The sequence below is a fragment of the Schistocerca americana genome, chromosome 4 (assembly GCF_021461395.2).
Source record: "Schistocerca americana isolate TAMUIC-IGC-003095 chromosome 4, iqSchAmer2.1, whole genome shotgun sequence".
NCBI lineage: Eukaryota > Metazoa > Arthropoda > Insecta > Orthoptera > Acrididae > Schistocerca > Schistocerca americana.
Window position 1 is genome coordinate 589,396,461 of NC_060122.1, and position 22,176 is coordinate 589,418,636.

Sequence of the window (22,176 nt, forward strand, 5' to 3'; positions counted from 1 at the left end):
TGCAGTAACAGTTGTTTGAGCATGTCAATAACTGCACATCATACTGCTGATGAAGACATGAATGCAGCACATGTGAGTTCAAAACAGTAAATTGACCTTTTAAGCTTTGTTCTTCCACTAATATTGCAATAATATGACACGTAAAACACTTCCCATAACTATAAATATTTTCTTTGTTGCAAATGAGGCTTTTTCTTTAAGGACATTCAAACTGAATTGAGAATATCGAAGAAAAAAGCACAAATACTGAGCTCTACATTTATATTTTCCTTTACAAACAATTAGCTAGGAGTACGGTCACAATATAGTTCATAAATTATTGCTATTGCATTGATGATTGATACACACATTACTGTCAGTGGTGTTAAGAAATCACTAAAATAGCTTATACTGAAAACAGCTCCAGGGATGGAATCCAAATCTGATTCAATACAAAATTTTCAGCTGAGTTAACCCCTCTCCTAGCCATAATATATTGCAGATCCCCTGAAAAAAACCTAGTAACAGGGCTAGAAAGAACAGTGTGGTCACATTTGTCTTAAAAAGGGTTGCAAAAGTGATCAACAAAACTACGGTCCAATACCAATGACATCCATCCACTGTAGAATCATGGAATATATTCTGATCTCAAACATGATAAGGCATTTTTTTTAAAAGTTATGAAGATTACACATTGTGTATTTTTTTGCAGTGCAATTTTAAAATATTTAATTGTTATATTCGTGAGAAATGATTATGCTCTCTTGTTGGCTCATTTTCATGTTGTGCAAGTCATTGAATTTCATCCTTTAAGGGTCATCAACTGGCCACTGTTATGCTTGCCACACCAGTCAAATCTTCTGAGAGCTTCAGGAATTGTGGAGTCAATGGTCATTGGTTCATTAATACGAGGGTTGGAACTTAAATAATGGCAACTATTTATTCACAACTGATACAAAAGAGTTACATGTTTGCACCTGTTACTGTCCTTCAGAGTAGTCACCAGAATTATATAGAACCCGTTGGCAGCAATGTGGAAGGCATAATATACTGTTAGCAGAGCCTGTTATGTTGATGATACAAATGGAGTGGTCTGCTGCCTGCCGAATCTCTGCAACTGTTCTGAAGTGAATGCCACGAAGTGGTTCCTTCATCTTCGGAATCAAATCATAGTCACAAGGACTTAAGCCAGGGAGTATGGTGGATGGTACAGTACTTTCCAGTCCCATGGACCAAACAGAGCAGCAACAGCTGCATATTGTTGTGCAAAATGATGGGTGGATTGTGCAGAAAGTGTCACTGCTTCTTTCACAAAGCTGGTCACAGGTGATGCTCCAAAAACAAACAGTAATACTATGCATTAATGGCCTGCCGTGGATGAATGTAATGCGTTAGGATAACGCCGTCACAGTCGTACACGAGAATCACCATAACTTTCACTATACTGGGGCTCTGATGCAATTTCAACTTTCACGGCGACCCATAATGACGCCATTCTTTGGATTGGCATTTCTGTTTTGGCTCTTACGATGTGGCCCATGTCTCATCCAGTTTTCTGATACAGCATAAAAAAGCCTCTCCTTTGCGCTCATAGTGCTACAAGTGTGTCTGAGCAGCATCAAAATGCATCCATTTCTGCATTTCTGTCAAATCATACGAAACCCATCGTGATGCAGTTTTCTGCATGCCCAGGTGTTCCTTCAGGATGCAAAGCACAGTGATATGTGATAATCTAGTTTTGTGGGTGAGCTCATGAATTGTATGGTGTTAATCACTGTCCACTAACACGGCAACAGCATGCACTTCTTTTTCAGATATGTTAGGATGACCTGCCTGATGCATGTCTGCCACAGTTTGCCGACTTTCATTGCAGGCCTTTACCGAATGTGGCACTGTTCCGTATGGCAACGCTGATTCCCCATACACCTCTTGAAGACGTTGATGGCATTGTCATACTCTACGACCTGTGGCACATTCAATCTTGATCCAACTCTGTTGCTCCTGTTTCAAAAACATAGTGACAAGTGACTGTGCGATTGTGCACATGCTGGTGACATGGGACAGGCAAGTCCATTTGCTCAGAGGTAAGGTAGGTATGTCAACAACATGTGCTATCAACGACAATAGTAGATTCCATTGCAGTGTGTTTCCACAGCAGTGTTGCCACCATTTAAGTTCCAACCTATGTAATAACTTCTTTTAAACTTGATTTTTTTAGATGTTTGAAGAGCAGAAATACTGTAGCTGGTCATTAGCTCATTTAAGCAAAACACAATGTTGTTTTAAACACATTAAAATATATACAAGATATTTATGTTGTTGTTGAATAAAAAAATTTTTAATATAAAAACATTTACTGTCTAGGTTGCAGTTTAGATTCTACAATAATAGCATGATGGCTAGTTTTGGTCACTTTCAGCAAGCATCTTCAGATCATTTAAATCATAATAGTAAGTTGGATGTGAATAGAAAAAATATCTGCATTAGTAACAGTCATGCAATAACATGCGTTCATATTATGAGCCAGTAAGACTAGAATAGAATGTAATTAAAAGCATCATTGAGGGAGAGCCAGGCTGTAAACCATAATCTCTGTGTTCTACACAATATTATTCAATAATTATGATACGACTGTCTACTTCCAGACAATCTCAAGATGTATTAATATTAATATGTTGACTGCATTTTACATCACTATGAGATCAAAAATCCAAATTTATTTCAAGTTAACTACTTTTTTTTTAACTGTCACTAAACTGACAAGTGTAAATGTATCTGAGGCTTTACTAATAGTAATATATTGACTGAATTTTACATCACAAAGGCATAAAAAATTCAAATGTGTTTCAAGTTAAAAAGAAAAAAAAAACCACAACACTGTCACTGATCCAACACGTACAAATATTCTGAGGAAGAAACACCTCAATATCTCAGGCAGGATTAAATGCTCTATGCCAACCAGCATGGATACCAAAAACACTGACCATATGAAATCCACCTTGCACTTTGCTCAAGTTACGTTCTAATAACCATGCATATAAGAATCAGGTTTATGCAGTTCTTCTTGAATTCTAAAAAGAATTTCACTCTCTACCACATCAATGATTATTAATGAAACTATGATAATAGCATATATCAAACCAGTTCTGTGACAGGATTGAGGTTTTCTAGGTAAGGAAGATGCAAAATGTTATCCTCATTGGGGATCCATCAACAAATGTAGAAATAACTTCAGGAGCACTGCAGGTAAACATGTTATGACCCATCATACTCATATTATGTAGTAAATATCTGGCAGATAATATTAATAGTAATTTGAGAGTTTTTGCACATGATGCAATTTTCCATAGTCAAGTCTTGCACACAAAAGCAACACTGGCTTTTAGTCAGATCTTCACAAGGTTTCAACGTATTGTAAAGATTGGCAACTTGTTTTAAAGGCTGAGAAACATAAAGTTGTACACTTTACAAAAAGAAAAAATGTAGTATCTAGTTACTAAAAAAAATCAGTGTGTCACAATTGATGTCTTGAACTGTACTAGAATATTTCTCAAGTGTATGTGGACACCACATGAGAGGTCATATTTTTTGTGCTTGTGATGTATTTGTGATGTGACTATTTGATCAGTTTCATGAGAGAGAGTTTATTAACTAATACATCCAGAAGCACATTAATATTATGAAATGAAGTACTTACTTTTTGGGTGTCAACTTTGAAAATTGAATTAAATTTCCTCTTATTAGGTCCAGTAAGGTGTTTAACAAACTGTCTCGTTCGTCAAGTGCAAACTCTTTTTCTTCAGTTGTCATAATACTTCTATTAGGCTTCTCTGTATCCTATCAATTATGAGTTTTATATTAAACTTCATCACAATCAATAGATCTCAATCATGAAAGAGACCTTAAAATATGTGGGACAAGTTGAGATATCCATTAAAAATTGAAGCACCTGTTAGAAACTGCATAATAATTAACAATTTTTAAACAGTGATAAACTATTTGTGTGGACTCAAGCTAAGTTTAAGACAGCAAAAGTAATAGAAAAGTTCTTAGTTTTGGGGGGGGGGGGGGGGGGGAGGGCTGCTGCTTCATCTTATTTATTCAATATTATGATAATATTATAAACTTAAGATGTACATGACCATATTATCATACTGAAACTTACACAAAACAATAGTTATGTGCATGTTGTAAAAGTAGAGGTCTGTTTACATAAAATATTGTTACTTGTCAAGTACCAACATGAATCTTAATTCTTGAAACCTAATAGAAATAATTTACTAATGTAGGTATCATATAATGATAACTGAAGACATATTGCAAATAAGTAGTTCAATTACATACTACATCTGATAACATGGTTAACTATTGTATTCTTATCTGATTGTTTCTTGTCATCCAAACTGAAATATGGACTGATATGTTCTGAGGCTTTGTAGCAATAACAGAACTTCAGCTGACCTCAGTAAAGAGGGATGAATTATAACAAGAGACATCTCAGTTAGTGAGATCTACCATGACCATTAGTCATATAAGCCACAGCTGTGACAAAGGTTAGGCAACTTGGAAACTGGAAAATGATATATTCCAGGAAACTGTAATTGTCAGCTTGTCACATTTTGCATCTGGACTGTACAGTTTGCATCTGGACTCTACAACATTCACTTTGATGACACACACACACACACACACACACACACACACACACACACACACACACACACACAGACAGACACACATACTCACACAAACATGTGCACACACAGGTGTGTGTGGTGGTAAAGAAAATATAAAAGCAGAGCAGAGAGGAACTGGGAATCATTCTAGTGATCATACAGGCCACAGATAGTGAAATCCACTGAGATTAGTGATCTTGACAAAGGGCACAGTATTATGGCCTCATGCCTGATATAAAGTTATTACAGAAAGATTTTTGTGTCTTTAGAGGTCTTTACATTATGTTTAGAGCTGAGTGGGTGTTACTGTAATGAGTGAAATGTTTGTGATTGTTTGGAAGGTAGAAAAATGGTCAGAGTGCTATAGAAAGGCAGAAGCAAGTACCTGTATTAATTATTTGTCACCTAAAATAAATGTTTGGTGAACTAAAAAGTTTTGATTATACTGTTGTTTCTTAAATGTATTGTCTCCAGTTACCAAAATAACAATAAGTGATGTGTACATGATGGTTCAGCACTTGTTTCCCCACAGTGATACCTAAGCAGAAACAATGAGTGACAGGACAATATTTGGTGGGAAAGAATAAACTGGTATCATCATATAAAAATTAAAAGTTATTTTAAAAAGGCTGAGATTACATACCAACAACAGCTGTGAGAATACACATTGTTGAGTGCCAAGTAGGATGCAGAATAACGTGCCACATAGCCTGTATGAAGTATACAACTCTGAACTGAGGATCGGATTGAATTTATGTGTTGAACAGTGGAGGAATTGCAGAGAAGTCATGAACCAGTTTTCAAGATTTCAGAACATGCTACACTATGCAGTCATAGCACTTCAAGACAGCAAAAAGTATGTGATGGAAGAATTAAAGCTGTAGTTTTTGCTGTAACACTGTACATCATTTCTGGAAATGTGTCATAGCAGCAGGCCACCAGCATGCTACCCTCAAATAATCTGCCAATGGCATATTTGCAGGTGGTTACAGAGGCTGCCCACAACTTATACACATGCTATGGTGCGCACTGTGCCTTCTTCTGGACCTGTCCTCTATATAAGGACAGCACAGAAGGTACATGTCTTCAGATTGTGTTCTACTGGTTATTGTACTGTTTGTATGTTTGTTGTTTACTTGAATGTGGATCAATAAACTTTTGTTCTTAGCAGCCATACTAATGATTGCATCCAGAATTACAGCACTATTGGTAAAGAGTGTGGTGTTCACTTCCAAGTTCTCAGGCTACTGGTTGTTTCTTTTGCTCTCCTGGCCATGGAGGCAATGTTCAAGTCTCTCCTCGAGTAGTGGCAGGCTCTTACAGCTGCTATCATGAACTTGTCACCTCAATGACTATGCAGGCTCTCATTCTGTCAGTGAAACCACAGCCCTTCCCCCCTTACAATGATGTGGTTGAACACTGGGAGGCTTATAAGAAGTGAGAAGTGGCTTCAGCAATACTTCCTCTCCTTTGGTGTTTGGTGTCACTGATGCAAACATCTGTAAGGCTTTGTTCCTTTCTTTGATTTCCTCTCAAATCTACAAGTTGCTGTGCCAGTTATCCCCACTCCTGGAACCTGTGTCTCTCTAATTGGATGAAATATGTAGATTATTGTCACATTATCACTATAAACACATGCATATCATTGCAGCATGTGTAGAGTTCTATTGTTGTCATTAAAAGCCACACCAGTTCTACTAGGCTTGGGTGGCCCAACAACAAGGCACCAGTCATAAATGCTAGTTTATTATCAATGCTCATCATGAATCCTATGCTGATTATATGGTCTGTGACACCATCACTCAGTTATCCCCTGATAAGGAGTTGCATCAATGCAGACTACTGTGCAAGAATCCATCTTTGGCTGAAATATTAAATATTGCCCAATCTTTCATGGTATCTCATGCTGCTGGTGACCAGATTGAGGCTTGGTGATGTATCAGCATGGTGGCTCCTGTTGCTGATCATTGAGAAGCAGATAGTTCTCAAGGGGAGTACGATGTGGCAGCAGTGCAAATTCAGCTGCTGGTATGCACTGGACAGTGACATGCCAAATAACGACAACCACAGCAGTGGCAGCACTCACTGTTCCCATCTTGTCCATACTGTTGCATGCAACATGACAGTGGTGCATGCTCTAAGTGCTGGGTAACATGCAAGAACTGTAGGAAAAAAGAAAGATATAGAATTTGTGTGTCTCTCCCTCAACCCTCATCTGCAGATGTGGATGTGGATGTTAATTGTGTGTCTCCCATGCTTACAAATAATAACAAACTGTTTATTGGTTGCATATGATGGACAGATGGACAAAGTGCTCAGACTACAAGTGGACATGGGTGTAGCTGTTGCACTGCCGAACTCACAGGCTTATGGGCACCTGGGATCTCCGGCATCATCTATGGTTATTTGACAATTGGTGAGTTACAACAAGCAGCGTATCCCAATTTTGAGAAAATTTATTATTACCACTGTTTATAAATCTGTGGTTTTTTTCTTTGACTTTTTATGTAGTGGATGATGTTAGTGCTGACAATTTGTTAGGGCTGGATGCTTTCAATGCTTTTGGGTTTTCCATTGCTGATGCGGTGCTCCTTGTTCACTACCAAGTCCCTTACCAGTAATTAGATTCTTTGTGTTCTGAGTTCTTATGTCTTTTTTTGGATGAGTTAGGTTATGTCACTGATTTTATGGCTCAAATTACCTCTAAACCTATGGTGAAACCACGCTTTTTCCACGTGTGCCCTATTCCAGTGGCTTTGTGCAATCAAGTGAAATCCAAATTGGGCAGGCAGACATTGTTGGATTGTTGGTGGTCACACAAACTATTGCATCAAGTGAGTGGTCTGCTCCCCTTGTGGTTGTTGTAAAATAACTGGTCAGCTTCACATCTGTACCAACTTTAAAATTTCCACTAGCACTCGACCATCATGGACATCTACCCTTTGCCCCGTCAGGATAAGTTACTGGCTGAAGTTGTTGGGGGCCTTTTTTTCTCTGAAATTGATTTATTTGAAGCCTATTTAGAGGTTCTGTTGGATGAGGATTCAAAATGGCTCCTTGTACTTAATATGCCATTTGGGTTGTACCAATATCAGTGCTTCCCGTTTGGCACGGTTAGTGCCCCTGGTCATGAGCCACTTACAGCCCTGCATCTGCTCATGCCGCTCACCAACATCTGTCAGCATGGCCCTCATTGATATTTGCTCCTGGCTCTGCCTTCTGGGCTTGGGGACTTGGGCACTGGCCACATTGGATTCCAGCCTCAGTACACAGCAGCCACAGCTGCTGCCTCTGTATGGTCTGCACCAGTGAGGGTCTGATGGCACCATCATAATCAGCTGCATCCTTGAGCCATGCAGAAGGCCATGGTCAACTTAATGCATTAATAAAAACAACAGGAGCGACAATGGCTAAGACGAATGGACGGAACTGAGGTACATTTGTTAAGAAAGGAGGAGAACTGGGTGGTGTGGTTAATATATAAGAAAGAACGGAAGGAAGAAGGTAGAACAGTTAAAGGAGAGGAAAGAAAAGAAGGAAACACTTAAAGAATTAATGGAAGAAGAGTGGACCAAATGTTCAAAAAGAAAAAAAAAAAGAAATTAAAATGTTAATGAAAAAATGTGTAGAAAAAAATAAGGAATTGGAAAACATACACCCATGGAATAATTTTTGCATTGGAAACAGAATTACAAAACCAATCTGAAACAGTTGCAGTTATGGATGAGAAAATCCAGCAGAGTACAGACTCATCTAAGGAAGAAAGCACAAAAGTGTAAATTGACATAGAAGTTAACATTAAGGAAAGAAATCACCAAGAACAATAACCAGATCAAAGAAGCCATTTGGGAATGTGTTAAAATGGAATTAAAGGCAGAGTCACATAGCATCCACAGTGGAACTGCCCTCTTAGGGTGTCTCAACTCTTGTGTCAGTGGAACTGACAAATCTGATCTAAAAGGCTTGATCCAAGCTATTGCATTTTTAGCAATCTTAAAAGCAGAGGCTGGCATCACAGTTGGACAGTAGAGGGAAAGATCAGTTTTGTATCAAGAGCGTTAATGGGACTGACAGTTGGGTAGCACATGTGTGTATGAATGACACTAAAATGCTACACAGATTTAGATGTGCCCTTCCTGCAAGATTACTGAATAGAAGAAAAAGTATAAATTGAAGTAAATCTTAGTTAGCAGACCAAAATACTGAATACAAAATGGGCTTGGGGAGAAGAATATATCTCTGAGTTAACAATTCAAAGATAAATTTTTAGTTCCAACTTTGATAAAAAGACTGCAGTGATAGGAGCACAATAAGTCAGAGCAGGCATGGTAATAGAACCCATGGAAACAACTGTCAACTTTTAAACTGAGTAGATCAGGTGAAACAAGAAATACATGTCCAAAGTAACATGCAGCTTGTAAACAGTACATAGTATGGAAATTGGCAAAAAGCTTAAGTAAGTCATGGCATGTGAACCTGGAAACAGTGTGGCATCTATGAATGAAGGGGCGAGTCATGGTTTAGAACATTTGACTGCAGAGAGACAAAACCATATTCAGGAATTGGAAAACCAGATATAGTGCTAGGAGAAAATTCATCTAGAATTGGAGGTGACAAATACTGGTAATATGCATGGACAAGTTAAAGATGCAGCAACAAGAACTGTAATTAGAGGATGAGGAACATGAAAAGTAACAGAAATTGCTGATAATAAATATAAAAGTAAGGAATATACTGTTGTGAGCTCTATTAGAATCAGGAAATGATGTTTATTTGATTTTTAAAGTCTGTATGAGGGGCTATTGAAAAAGATAGATCAGTTATTTAAATTTTATTTTAGTAGGTACAAGATCATGGGTACAATCAGTGCTATCAGCATATGACAACTATTGTTGGATGTGAAAATAGAGAGGGAAATGTGTGCAGTGCAGGCATTGGTTGTATCAAATTTATGTGCAGATTCTATGGAGATGACAGGTGGAGGTTAATTTTGGTGAGAATGCAGTAAGAGTATAGAAGAGCAAAAGAGAACAAAGGATTACATTTAAAGAGAATAATATGGTAGAAGATATTCATGGATTTACAAGCATATAAAGGGCTGTGATGAAGGAAAACTGTGAAGTAGTGAAAAATAGATCACATAGAATATAACAGTCTCAAATAGCATATAGAAGAATAGATAACTGATGGAAAGAAAATTACGCAGAAAACTGGAAGAATGGAAAACGCAGACAGCAGAATAAAAATAAATTATCCAGACTAAAAATCAAGTATAAGGAAGTAAGTCTTTTCCAGAAATCTGGGCATAATAAAGGCACCACCAAATAAAATCAGAATAAAAGCACAGCAGTCACACTTCATGAAGCTGGAAAAAGGAGAAATACAATGGATGCCTCAAATGAGTAAAAAAAAAAAGTTGACTAGCCAATATAATAGCCCATTGTTCCATAAAAACACGGGAGAACTGCCGGATATCAGTAACTTCCTGCCACGATATTTCGGCGCAGAGTCTTCTGGCCATCTTCAGGTGAATGCCACTGTAGTAGTACTGGCGAGTACGCGCTGAGCTCTGCTATTTAAAGCCTTCTGAGGTGACATTGCGCATGCGCTGCTCAGCGTGAGCACTCATAATGGCTCCCTGAACTGCCCCTCGCGCTCTCCACTGTGAAAGCCTGGCGTATCGGTGTCAGGTCGATTTCCATCTTTATGCAGATAACTATGTCGACTACGAAGTTTCTCTATAACAAGATTCCAAGCAGAGTTCAGCTGATAACCGTTACCTTGATTGATGTGAGTCTCGTTGTCAGACAATCTTATTTCCACAGATTCATTGATAATTGAGCACCAAAAGTTTGATGTATGAGCCAAAATTTTTGTGTCGTCGTAATTCATGGAATGGTCTGTGGAAATACAAAGTTCGGTGATTGCGGAATTGGTGGGTTGGAGAAGGCGAGTATGCCATTGGTGTTCCACAATGCGTTCCTGCACAGTTCGTGTTGTTTGCCCTATATATGATTTGCCGCATTCACATGGAATTTTGTAAACACCTGGTTTATGCAGGCCCAGGTCATCTTTAACGGATCCCACTAGTGATGAAATTTTGGATGGAGGGTGAAAGATGACTCTCACTTGAGACTTTCTCAATATTCTGCCTATCTGTGAAGAAATATTCCCAATAAATGGTAGGTAAACAGTCGACCTGAAGGCCTCTTCCTCTTCCTTGTTCCGTCGTTTGTAGGTCTTCGTCACTCTGTTCACTTGCCTAGGTGAAAAGCCATTGTTCAAAAATACTTTTTGCAGGTGTTCCAGTTCCGCTTGAAGACTGTCGGCATCAGAGATAGTATGGGCATGGTGGACCAAGGTTTTGAGAACGCCCACTGTTTGTGCTGGATGGTGACAACTAGTAGCTTGTAGGTAGAGGTCTGTATGAGTAGGCTTTCTGTACACTGAGTGATCAAGTGTGCCGTCACTCTTCCGTCGCACCAAGATGTCTAAAAATGGCAGACAACCATCTCTCTCTATCTCCATGGTAAACTTTATGTTTTCATGTATGGAGTTCATGAGACGTAAAAATTCTTGGAGACGCTCCAGACCATGAGGCCACACTATAAAACTGTCGTCAACGTACCGCCAAAATACTGTCGGTTTAAAAGTGGCAGAGTCGAGTGCTCTCTCCTCAAAATCCTCCATAAAAAGATTGGCCCCCAGGGGAGACAAAGGATGCCCCATGGCGACACCATCAGATTGTTCGTAAAATTCATTGTTAAATATAAAGTACGTAGAGGAGAGAGTGTGCTCAAACAATGCTGTGATGTCTGCACCAAACATATTGCCAATGAGGTGTAGTGAGTCCACCAGAGGCTCCTTTGTGAACAGTGAAACCACATCAAAACTGACCAATAAATCACTACTTTGCAGTTGTAGTGACTGAAGTCGACTGATAAAATCACCAGAATTCTTTATGTGATGTGCACACTTGCCTATCATTGGTTTTAGCAAAGATGCCAAGAATTTTGCTAGGTCGTAGGTGGCTGCTCCAATGTTACAATTGGACGTAATGGCACATTTTCCTTGTGGATCTTAGGCAGTCCATATAGCCTAGGTGGAACTGAACTGTTTGGTTTCAGTCTCTTGATGACCTCCTTCGGTAGAGAACTATTTGATCAAAGTTCTGCTGTTTTTCGCACCACTCGGATCATGGGATCCTTATCGATTTTGCGATACGTTGAATCACATAATGAAACATTGATCTTATTAATATAGTCATCCCTTGGTATGAGGACAGTAGCATTTCCTTTGTCTGATTTTAAGACTACTATATCCACATCTGCTCCTAAGTTATGGAGGGCTATCCTCTCCATGGGCGAGATGTTATTCTTCATTGGTGCACGCCTGGTCAATACACGGCAAGACTCTCGACGAACTTCCTCCGCTTCATCTGTATCAAGACGGCGTACAGCTTCTTCGATGGCACTGATGAAATCCACTAGTGGCGGTGAAATAGGTGTGGGAGCAAAATTCAGTCCTTTTGCTAGCACAGACACAGTCGCGTCATCTAAAGTTTTCTCTGTCAAATTAACAACAGATCGTCGGGTTGGAACTTCCTGCTGCATCTGTTTAGAAAGTCTGTCAATCTTGGCAGTTTGCCTCGTCACAGCTTTATCATGGCTCCAGTTTGCTTTAGCCCATGTCACACCATCCACCCAGTCCCACGACAGAGAAGATAGTCTTGCTGCCAATTCCAAATGTATGTGGAACATGTCCTTTGAAACAGAATCCAATTCACGCCGAGTAAAACGAATCCTTTCTCTCACCAAAGCCCTGCTTGCTTTCCGTTTGATGTTATTTGCAGCAGTGGTATTTATGAAATGCACAATTTTGGCAAACGTTGGAATAATGCCCTTGTCTCTGCAACTTAATAAGAATATCAACGAGCTCAGCAGCCTCACTCTTCTTTCACATAACTTGTCGAATCTTCGAATACATTCCATCACTTCCTCCCTGTAGAGTTGCTTGATGTGATGTTTAAAGCTTTCCCGGCGTATTGATTGTTCCATAAAAACACGGGAGAACTGCCGGATATCAGTAACTTCCTGCCACGATATTTCGGCGCAGAGTCTTCTGGCCATCTTCAGGTGAATGCCACTGTAGTAGTACTGGCGAGTACGCACTGAGCTCCACTGTTTAAAGCCTTCTGAGGTGACATTGCGCATGCGCTGCTCAGCGTGCACGTTCATAACGGCTCTGTGAGCTGCCCCTCGCGCTCTCCACTGTGAAAGCCTGGCGTATCGGTGTCAGGTCGATTTCCATCTTTATGCAGATAACTACGTCGACTACGAAGTTTCTCTATAACAGGATTCCAAGCAGAGTTCAGCTGATAACCGTTATCTCAATTGATGAGAGGAAGAGGCCTCCAGGTCGACTGTTTATCTACCATTTATTGGGAATATTTCTTCACAGATAGGGAGAATATTGAGAAAGTCTCAAGTGAGAGTCATCTTTCGCCCTCCTTCCAAAATTTCATCACTAGTGGGATCCGTTAAAGATGACCTGGGCCTGCGTAACCAGGTGTTTACAAAATTCCGTGTGAATGCGGCAAATCATATATAGGGCAAAAAACACGAACTGTGCAGGAACGCATTGTGGAACACCAACAGCAAACTCGCCTTCTCCAACCCACCAAGTCCGCAATCGCCGAACATTGTCTTTCCACAGACCATTCCATGAATTACGACGACACAAAAATTTTGGCCCATACATCAAACTTTTGGAGCTCGATTATCAATGAATCTGTGGAAATAAGATTGTCTGACAATGAGACTCTCATCAATCGACATAGCGGTTATCAGCTGAACTCTGCTTGGAATCCTGTTGTAGAGAAACTTCATAGTCGACGTAGTTATCTGCATAAAGATGGAAATCGACCTGACACCGATACACCAGGCTTTCACAGTGGAGAGAGCGAGGGGCAGCTCACAGAGCCGTTATGAACGTGCATGCTGAGCAGCGCATGCACAATGTCACCTCAGAAGGCTTTAAATAGCAGAGCTCAGCGCGTACTCGCCAGTACTACTACAGTGGCATTCACCTGAAGATGGCCAGAAGACTCTGCGCCGAAATACCGTGGCAGGAAGTTACTGATATCCGGCAGTTCTCCCGTGTTTTTATGGAACAATCAATACGCCGGGAAAGCTTTAAACATCACATCAAGCAACTCTACAGGGAGGAAGTAATGGAATGTATTCGAAGATTCGACAAGTTACGTGAAAGAAGAGCGAGGCTGCTGAGCTCGTTGATATTCTTATTAAGTTGCAGAGACAAGGGCATTATTCCAACGTTTGCCAAAATTGTGCATTTCATAAATACCACTGCTGCAAATAACATCAAACGGAAAGCAAGCAGGGCTTTGGTGAGAGAAAGGATTCGTTTTACTCGGCGTGAATTGGATTCTGTTTCAAAGGACATGTTCCACATATATTTGGAATTGGCAGCAAGACTATCTTCTCTGTCTTGGGGGGCTGGGTGGATGGTGTGACATGGGCTAAAGCAAACTGGAGCCATGATAAAGCTGTGACGAGGCAAACTGCCAAGATTGACAGACTTTCTAAACAGATGCAGCAGGAAGTTCCAACTCGACGATCTGTTGTTAATTTGACAGAGAAAACTTTAGATGACGCGTCTGTGTCTGTGCTAGCAAAAGGACTGAATTTTGCTCCCACACCTCTTTCACCACCACTAGTGGATTTCATCAGTGCCATCAAAGAAGCTGTACGCCGTCTTGATACAGATGAAGCGGAGGAAGTTCGTCGAGAGTCTTGCCGTGTATTGACCAGGCGTGCACCAATGAAGAATAACATCTCGCCCATGGAGAGGATAGCCCTCCATAACTTAGGAACAGATGTGGATATAGTAGTCTTAAAATCAGACAAAGGAAATGCTACTGTCCTCATACCAAGGGATGACTATATTAATAAGATCAATGTTTTATTATGTGGTTCAACGTATCGCAAAATCGATAAGGATCCCACGAGCCGAGTGGTGCGAAAAACAGCAGAACTTTTATCAAATAGTTCTCTACCGAAGGAGGTCATCAAGAGACTGAAACCAAACAGTTCAGTTCCACCTAGGCTGTATGGACTGCCTAAGATCCACAAGGAAAATGTGCCATTACGTCCAATTGTAACATTGGAGCAGCCACCTACGACCTAGCAAAATTCTTGGCATCTTTGCTCAAACCAATGATAGGCAAGTGTGCACATCACATAAAGAATTCTGGTGATTTTATCAGTCGACTTCAGTCACTACAACTGCAAAGTAGTGATTTATTGGTCAGTTTTGATGTGGTTTCACTGTTCACAAAGGTGCCTCTGGTGGACTCACTACACCTCATTGGCAATATGTTTGGTGCAGACATTACAGCGTTGTTTGAGCACACTCTCTCCTCTACATACTTTATATTTAACAACGAATTTTACGAACAATCTGATGGTGTCACCATGGGGCGTCCTTTGTCTCCCCTGGTGGCCAATCTTTTTATGGAGGATTTTGAGGAGAGAGCACTCGACTCTGCCACTTTTAAACCGACAGTATTTTGGTGGTACATTGACGACACTTTTATAGTGTGGCCTCATGGTCTGGAGCGTCTCCAAGAATTTTTACGTCTCATGAACTCCATACATGAAAACATAAAGTTTACCATGGAGATAGAGAGAGATGGTTGTCTGCCATTTTTAGACATCTTGGTGCGACGGAAGTGTGACGGCACACTTGGTCACTCGGTGCACAGAAAGCCCACTCATACAGACCTCTATCTACAAGCTACTAGTTGTCACCATCCAGCATAAACAGTGGGCGTTCTCAAAACCTTGGTCCACCATGCCCATACTATCTCTGACGCCGACAGTCTTCAAGCGGAACTGGAACACCTGCAAAAAGTATTTTTGAACAATGGCTTTTCACCTAGGCAAGTGAACAGAGTGATGAAGACCTACAAACAACGGAACAAGGAAGAGGAAGAGGCCTTCAGGTCGACTGTTTATCTACCATTTATGGGGAATATTTCTTCACAGATAGGCAGAATATTGAGAAAGTCTCAAGTGAGAGACATCTTTCGCCCTCCTTCCAAAATTTCATCACTAGTGGGATCCGTTAAAGATGACCTGGGCCTGCATAAACCAGGTGTTTACAAAATTCCGTGTGAATGCGGCAAATCATATATAGGGCAAACAACACGAACTGTGCAGGAACGCATTGTGGAACACCAACGGCATACTCGCCTTCTCCAATCCACCAAGTCCGCAATCGCCGAACATTGTATTTCCACAGACCATTCCATGAATTACGACGACACAAAAATTTTGGCCCATACATCAAACTATTGGAGCTCGATTATCAATGAATCTGTGGGAATAAGATTGTCTGACAACGAGACTCTCATCAATCAAGGTAGCGGTTATCAGCTGAACTCTGCTTGGAATCCTGTTATAGAGAAACTTTGTAGTCAACGTAGTTATCTGCATAAAGATGGAAATCGACCTGACACCGATACGCCAGGCTTTTACAGTGGAGAGTGCGAGGGGCAGCTCACGGAGCCGTTATGAATGCTCACGCTGAGCAGCGCATGCGCAATGTCACCTCAGAAGTCTTTAAATAGTGGAGCTCAGCGCGTACTTGCCAGTACTACTACAGTGTCATTCACCTGAAGATGGCCAGAAAACTCTGCGCCAAAATATCGTGGCAGGAAGTTACTGATATCCGGCAGTTCTCCCGTGTTTTTATGGAACAATCAATATGCCGGGAAAGCTTTAAACATCTCATAATAGCCCATTATTTATGTTGGACAAAAGTAACAGAGAAGTGAAAATTGTGTTAGATTCCGGGAAAGTTAATCATATTTTAAAACTGAAATTGGACCACTCAGAAAATTTAGAGAAGATCCTGCATAAATTTAACGGCACTAAACTATTTAGCAGTCTGATGTTAAAGGCAGGTTACCATCAAATCTAAATGTATGAAGAACGTTAACAATACAAGACATTCCTCTATGCAGGTATTTGCTACCAATATAAGATGGTACAATTCGAGCTGAATATATGTGCAACCACTTTCATCCATACCCTAGATATTGTTTCAGAGAATCAACTATTTAGTAAAATTACATTATTGATAGGCACCATGTCAGTTTCTCCAAGAATGAAGGGAGACTTAGAAATGATCATGGAAGTATTAGATCATTTTAAGGAGGCCAGATTGACTGTGAACCTACAGGAGTCTGAATGGAGTAGAAGGAGTGTAATTTTTTTGGCCACATTATAAAATGGGAGGGTACTGCACCTGACCTGGACAAATTGAAAGCAATTTGCCGGAAACCATTGCACTCATTTTTAGGCCTGTGCAACTTCTGGAGATGCTTTTACAGGAACGAGGGGTTAAATAATAAGACCTTACAAAAAGTACTATGAAAACAAATCCTTTGGAAATGGATAGTACAATGTAAGAAAAGATTTGATGAAATCAAACAGAAATTGAGCATCATAGTCATCCTATCCCATCCAGACCTAAAAGAATTTTTTTTGGGCAGTGACTGCTCAGATTTTGGTCTTGGTGTTAATCTCTATCAATTTCAAGAAAAAGAGCAGGGAAACATGGTCAAAACAATAGCCTTTGCCATTGCACAATGAAAATGGGAGAGTAAATATTCCATAACTGAAAAAGAAGCATTGGTGACAGGATTCAGTTTCTTGAAATTCAAGTACGACCTGGTGGTGGGAAGAACTAAAGTATTTACCAATCCAAAACTTTAACTATTATTATGAGTAGTGAATTACATCTCAACTGTTTGACTCATGGGACGCTTACATTTCAGGACCTTGGTTTCCACACTTTTTACATACAAGGCTCAGAGAATACTATACCTAATGAACTATCTAGAACACCAATAGTTCCTGGGGGGGGGGGGGGGGGGGTGTTTAATGTTTAACCACAAGTACAAACATACATGCAAGACATGGAACATAAAAAACTTCATGCTTAAGTTGCTGAAATACATTAATCACAGACAGGGTGCAAATGAATGTGTGTTGGATTGCTTGAATAACATATGACTGTCTGGAGCAAGAAAAGTTGTATATACCGGGCCATTTGGTACAGAAGCATATATCATACATGCATCAGAGTAACACCCATTATGGTGCAAAAAAAAAAAATATGTATGGTATCTTCAACAATAAGGCCCAGAAAGTATGGAAGGTGCTTAAAACGTGTGCCAATACCAGAAGGGAAACCTACTGCAATCAAGCAAAAGGGTTATATGCACCACATAATACCTACAGGATTGGAAGAAATGGTAGCAGTGGATCAATGAGGTCCATTGACAACATCAACAGGCAGAGCCGTACAAGGTATAGTAGCCATTGAGGTATTTTTAATGAGTCTGAAATTTTACCCATTAAGTCAAGCAAGGGGCAGATCACTTACAGAGAGAAAGGAAATAGATTATTTTAAGAAAGTATGTAAACTTGAGAATATTAAGTGACAGTGATACACAATTCATGTCATAGATATGAAAAAACATGCTGGATAGAAATGCAGAAGAGCCCATATACATTCTGAGGTAGAGACCAGCATCCAACCCATGGGAAAGAGTTTAGAGAGGAATTATATGTGCCACCACATATTGCAACTGCAAACATGTGAGCTGATGATACTGTATTCAGCAGTTCAAAGAGGTAATAATTAATATGCCTCATGGGTCACCTGGTTTCAGACCAGTTGAAATATTGATGAAATGAGAGCCAAGAACCATTTTCAGGGTAGCACAGTTAGCCCACCTCCCCTTTGAATGCAAATGCAATATTTTGGCTTCTGGAATAAAATAAACAGCTATAACAATGGACACTTTATGCAAATCAATTGTTAGCATTTTTTGTCAACATTTCAGTTTATTTCTCCAGTAAAGCTAGACTTCTCTGTGTAGTCTACACAATAACTCTCAATGAAGACATAATTGAAATTGTGGAAGCATTGTGAAAACAGGTTTGATTAAGGAAAGGCACAAACTATATAGGGGGTCAAGTATCTGGATAGAGGACTGTCAGCAAAGATAGCAATACAGAGTCTGTATAAAAACTGGTGCACCTACAGATCTGTGCAAAATGTAAAACGATGAAGAATTCCTTCAGTTTGCATGCCAGAAGTTATTGCAGATATCCACTGAAGAATTATTCAGAGCCCAAAGAAGTCTACACATAAATTGACCCAACAGGCACATATAAGTAGGAGGATTTGCCAGCAGATATTGAAAAGTCTTAATTTGTAGCCATATCATGTGTCAGTTGTGCTGCAATTACTGGAGGATGACAGTCAGAAGTATGTAGATTACTGCACATGGCTTTTGAATAACAACAATGATGGTTTAATATAACAACAAAACAATCAATTATTGATAAAATTATTTATTTGGATAGATAAAAAAAACTGCTCATCAAGCGGCGCCATCCCCAGAGTACACAGTAAGTCTCCTAATACCTGCAGTTCTGGGTGACTTTCCCAAAATCTACCCCTTTTTCTAGACCTCTCCAGTCCTTTTCATTCACCCTTCTGCCTTCCCCTTCAACCATTCTACCTGAAGAAGAAGCCACTGGCTCCCAAAACTTGCCAATCACAACAGTCTTCTATCTGTGTGTTCTGCCGCCGCTTGGTGAGTAGAATTTTTATCTATCCAATTAATTATGGTTTGTTAGATCATTTCCATTACATCATGAGTGATGAATCATGGCCTCATCTTTCTTAATTCACAGAACATGAGGTACTGAGCAATAGAGAACCTCAACATTATGTGTCAGCATCCACTCCACAGTGAAAGAATCAGCATTTGGTGTTACATAACAGGAACACACATCATTGAAAATATTTTGACACTACCCTCAACACAGTTGCATGTATGGAAATTTTCAATGCATTTTGTGCTCAACTCACTGAATATGAAAGACAATACTGCTTCTTCCTGCAAGATGGGGTCCGCAGCTCGTGGTCGTGCGGTAGCGTTCTCGCTTCCCGCGCCTGGGTTCCCAGGTTCGATTCCCAGCGGGGTCAGGGATTTTCTATGCCTCGTGATGACTGGGTGTTGTGTGATGTCCTTAGGTTAGTTAGGTTCAAGTAGTTCTAAGTTCTAGGGGACTGATGACCATAGATGTTAAGTCCCATAGCGCTCAGAGCCATTTGAACCATTTTTTGCAAGATGGGGCAACATGCCACATGTCTAACATATCCCTGGAACGAGTCCTTGATGTCTCCACTGAGAAATCAACCTGTCAGCAAATATTTATGGCCACCACATTCAGTGGATCCAACAACATGTGATTTTTTTCCTGTGGGGACACTTGAAGAGCAAGGTCTATGAAACAGATTCACAAACAATACAGGAACTGAAAGACAAGTTCAGCATGAAGTTCCTGCCATCAACATCTGAATTTATGCTCGGTGTATCTGAATATGCTTAGACATGTGCAGGATGTGCAGCTGTATGTTTATGTTGCAAGGGGTCACTTCAGCATCTTCTCTACCTGTATTTTTCATTGTAAATGAATGGTAAATCCATTTCAGCTCTCTGTTTCTGTATTTTATCTGTATTTTTTGTATACTTGCATGGACTACTTTCATCTGTGCCACCCTGTCTAATGAAAACTTGCTATGAGAAGGGAAAATAAAGATGGGTACAGACAATCTGATGAAGAAGGCATGGGAAGGGAAACAACATATGATCTTCTTACGCTCACAGTAGTATACAGAGTAAATGAGCTTGTGTTAGTACGAAGACATGCTAGGTCAAAGAAAATAGACATGTAAAGAAAAAAATTCAAACACATATATAAAAGACCATATTCAATTGTACAAGTAGAACACCTCAATACCATTGAGTTGGAGTCAGTATAGACTACAGCAATTCGTGGGAAGGAACATTTTGAGAACTGTTGTGACCCACACCACTATCCCTGTCATCTAGTCCACCCTTCACACAAGGGTTGTGACCAGGACAGTATAAATATCAGGTGAAGACAACACATTGGATTTCCAGCAGCTGTCCACAGCAGTACCAAAGATGATGGACTTTGTTGTATATCATGTGCAGCTGACAGAGAAATGGCAGGAAATCACTCTGCATAGCAGCCAATGGAGCAGAGGCATAGTGCCACTCTACTCAGCAGCCAGTAGCATGGAGACACTGTATTACTCTGCACTACTACTTAAGTTGTGTCCCATGCCTTAGCTTGCACTTTTTACTTTGGAGTTCACTGTTACAATTCATTGAGTGGGTCATCCTAGAGTGGACCTTATCGCAGTACAGGAATTCAGCTTGAGTCTTTGAGTTAGTCTGTCACTGACCATGGCAGATCCAGTGTACTGTGTATCAGACTGAAGTGGATACTCTTCGGCAGTGACAACAAGAGAGAGACTGCACTGTACATTTGGACTTTAGCCTCTAGACAGGACTCTTCTTAATGTGCCATGCACATCAAACTATAGGTTGGGTATTTGTATTCTTTCAACAGAGTGTATCATTGGAAAAGTTACTATTATCATTTCTGTAGTTATAATTCTAGAAGGCATACCTGATGTGAAGCAGGAGCAGTGCTTGCTTCACAGACATCAGTGGTACCACAAAAATAGGCATCCCCAGAGAACACAGTAGATGGTGAGTTAGATCATTATTTGTCTCACATAATAGAGAACCAGCATAGTATTTTGAACTGATGAGATTAAATGGACTACTGAAATTTCATACATTATCCAGAAATTGATGACAAATTTTCAGAGTAGTTGCACACCATAGTTTCTGCTAGCTTGTAGGAAACAAAGGCATTCTTTCAAAGAATGGGGCACCATGTTTTTAGGCCTCACTATGGATTATAAATTAATGCATGAGAAATTCAGTAAGCACATCCAACATTACCTGGATGACACCAGAGGAGGAGCAGAAGATGAACTTTATTGCCAGTGACCTCCCAGGTCTCCAGACCTCACACCTTGTGACCTGTATCTGTGAGGTTATGTAAAAGACCGTGTTTTTATTCCCACTATGCATGACACTCTTGTCTGTGACACAGCATTGTCGAAGCTGTGAATTCGATGATGAGAGACCAGCTGCTTCATGTGTATGGCAGGAAATGCATCTCCGTTTTCATATTTGCTGTGTAATGTATGGTGCTCATATTGATGCATAAAAATTTGAACTTTTCTCTTTTCATGAACGTTGGAATTGTGTTTCTGTTTTTTTTTAGTTTGGAAGCGATAAATGTCTGAAATCTGTCCCTTCTTTTTGAATAGACCTGTATTGATACAATTGTATGTGAAGATTATATTATAAAGTGAAGCACAACCCTATCATCATGTCTCTTGGTATCAAAAAGAGATTCTCAGAATCAATGTTATCTTCAAACACAAATAATGTGGTCCCTCCTCCAAAGCAGTTACTATGACAGTCAGATTATCATCCACTAAATTAGAGTCCTGAGCTGGAGAC

The 22,176-nt window shown here is 40.0% G+C and overlaps 1 protein-coding gene across 1 annotated transcript in view; it reads right to left on the reverse strand.

The window, feature by feature from the left end:
* LOC124613635 overlaps positions 1-22,176 on the reverse strand; it is a 117,312-nt gene that overhangs the window by 76,428 nt on the left and 18,708 nt on the right. Inside the window, exon 3 of the mRNA XM_047142349.1 lies at positions 3,677-3,816. Within this exon, the coding sequence (XP_046998305.1) occupies positions 3,677-3,816 (140 nt within the window). The remainder of the gene's footprint in view (positions 1-3,676; positions 3,817-22,176) is intronic.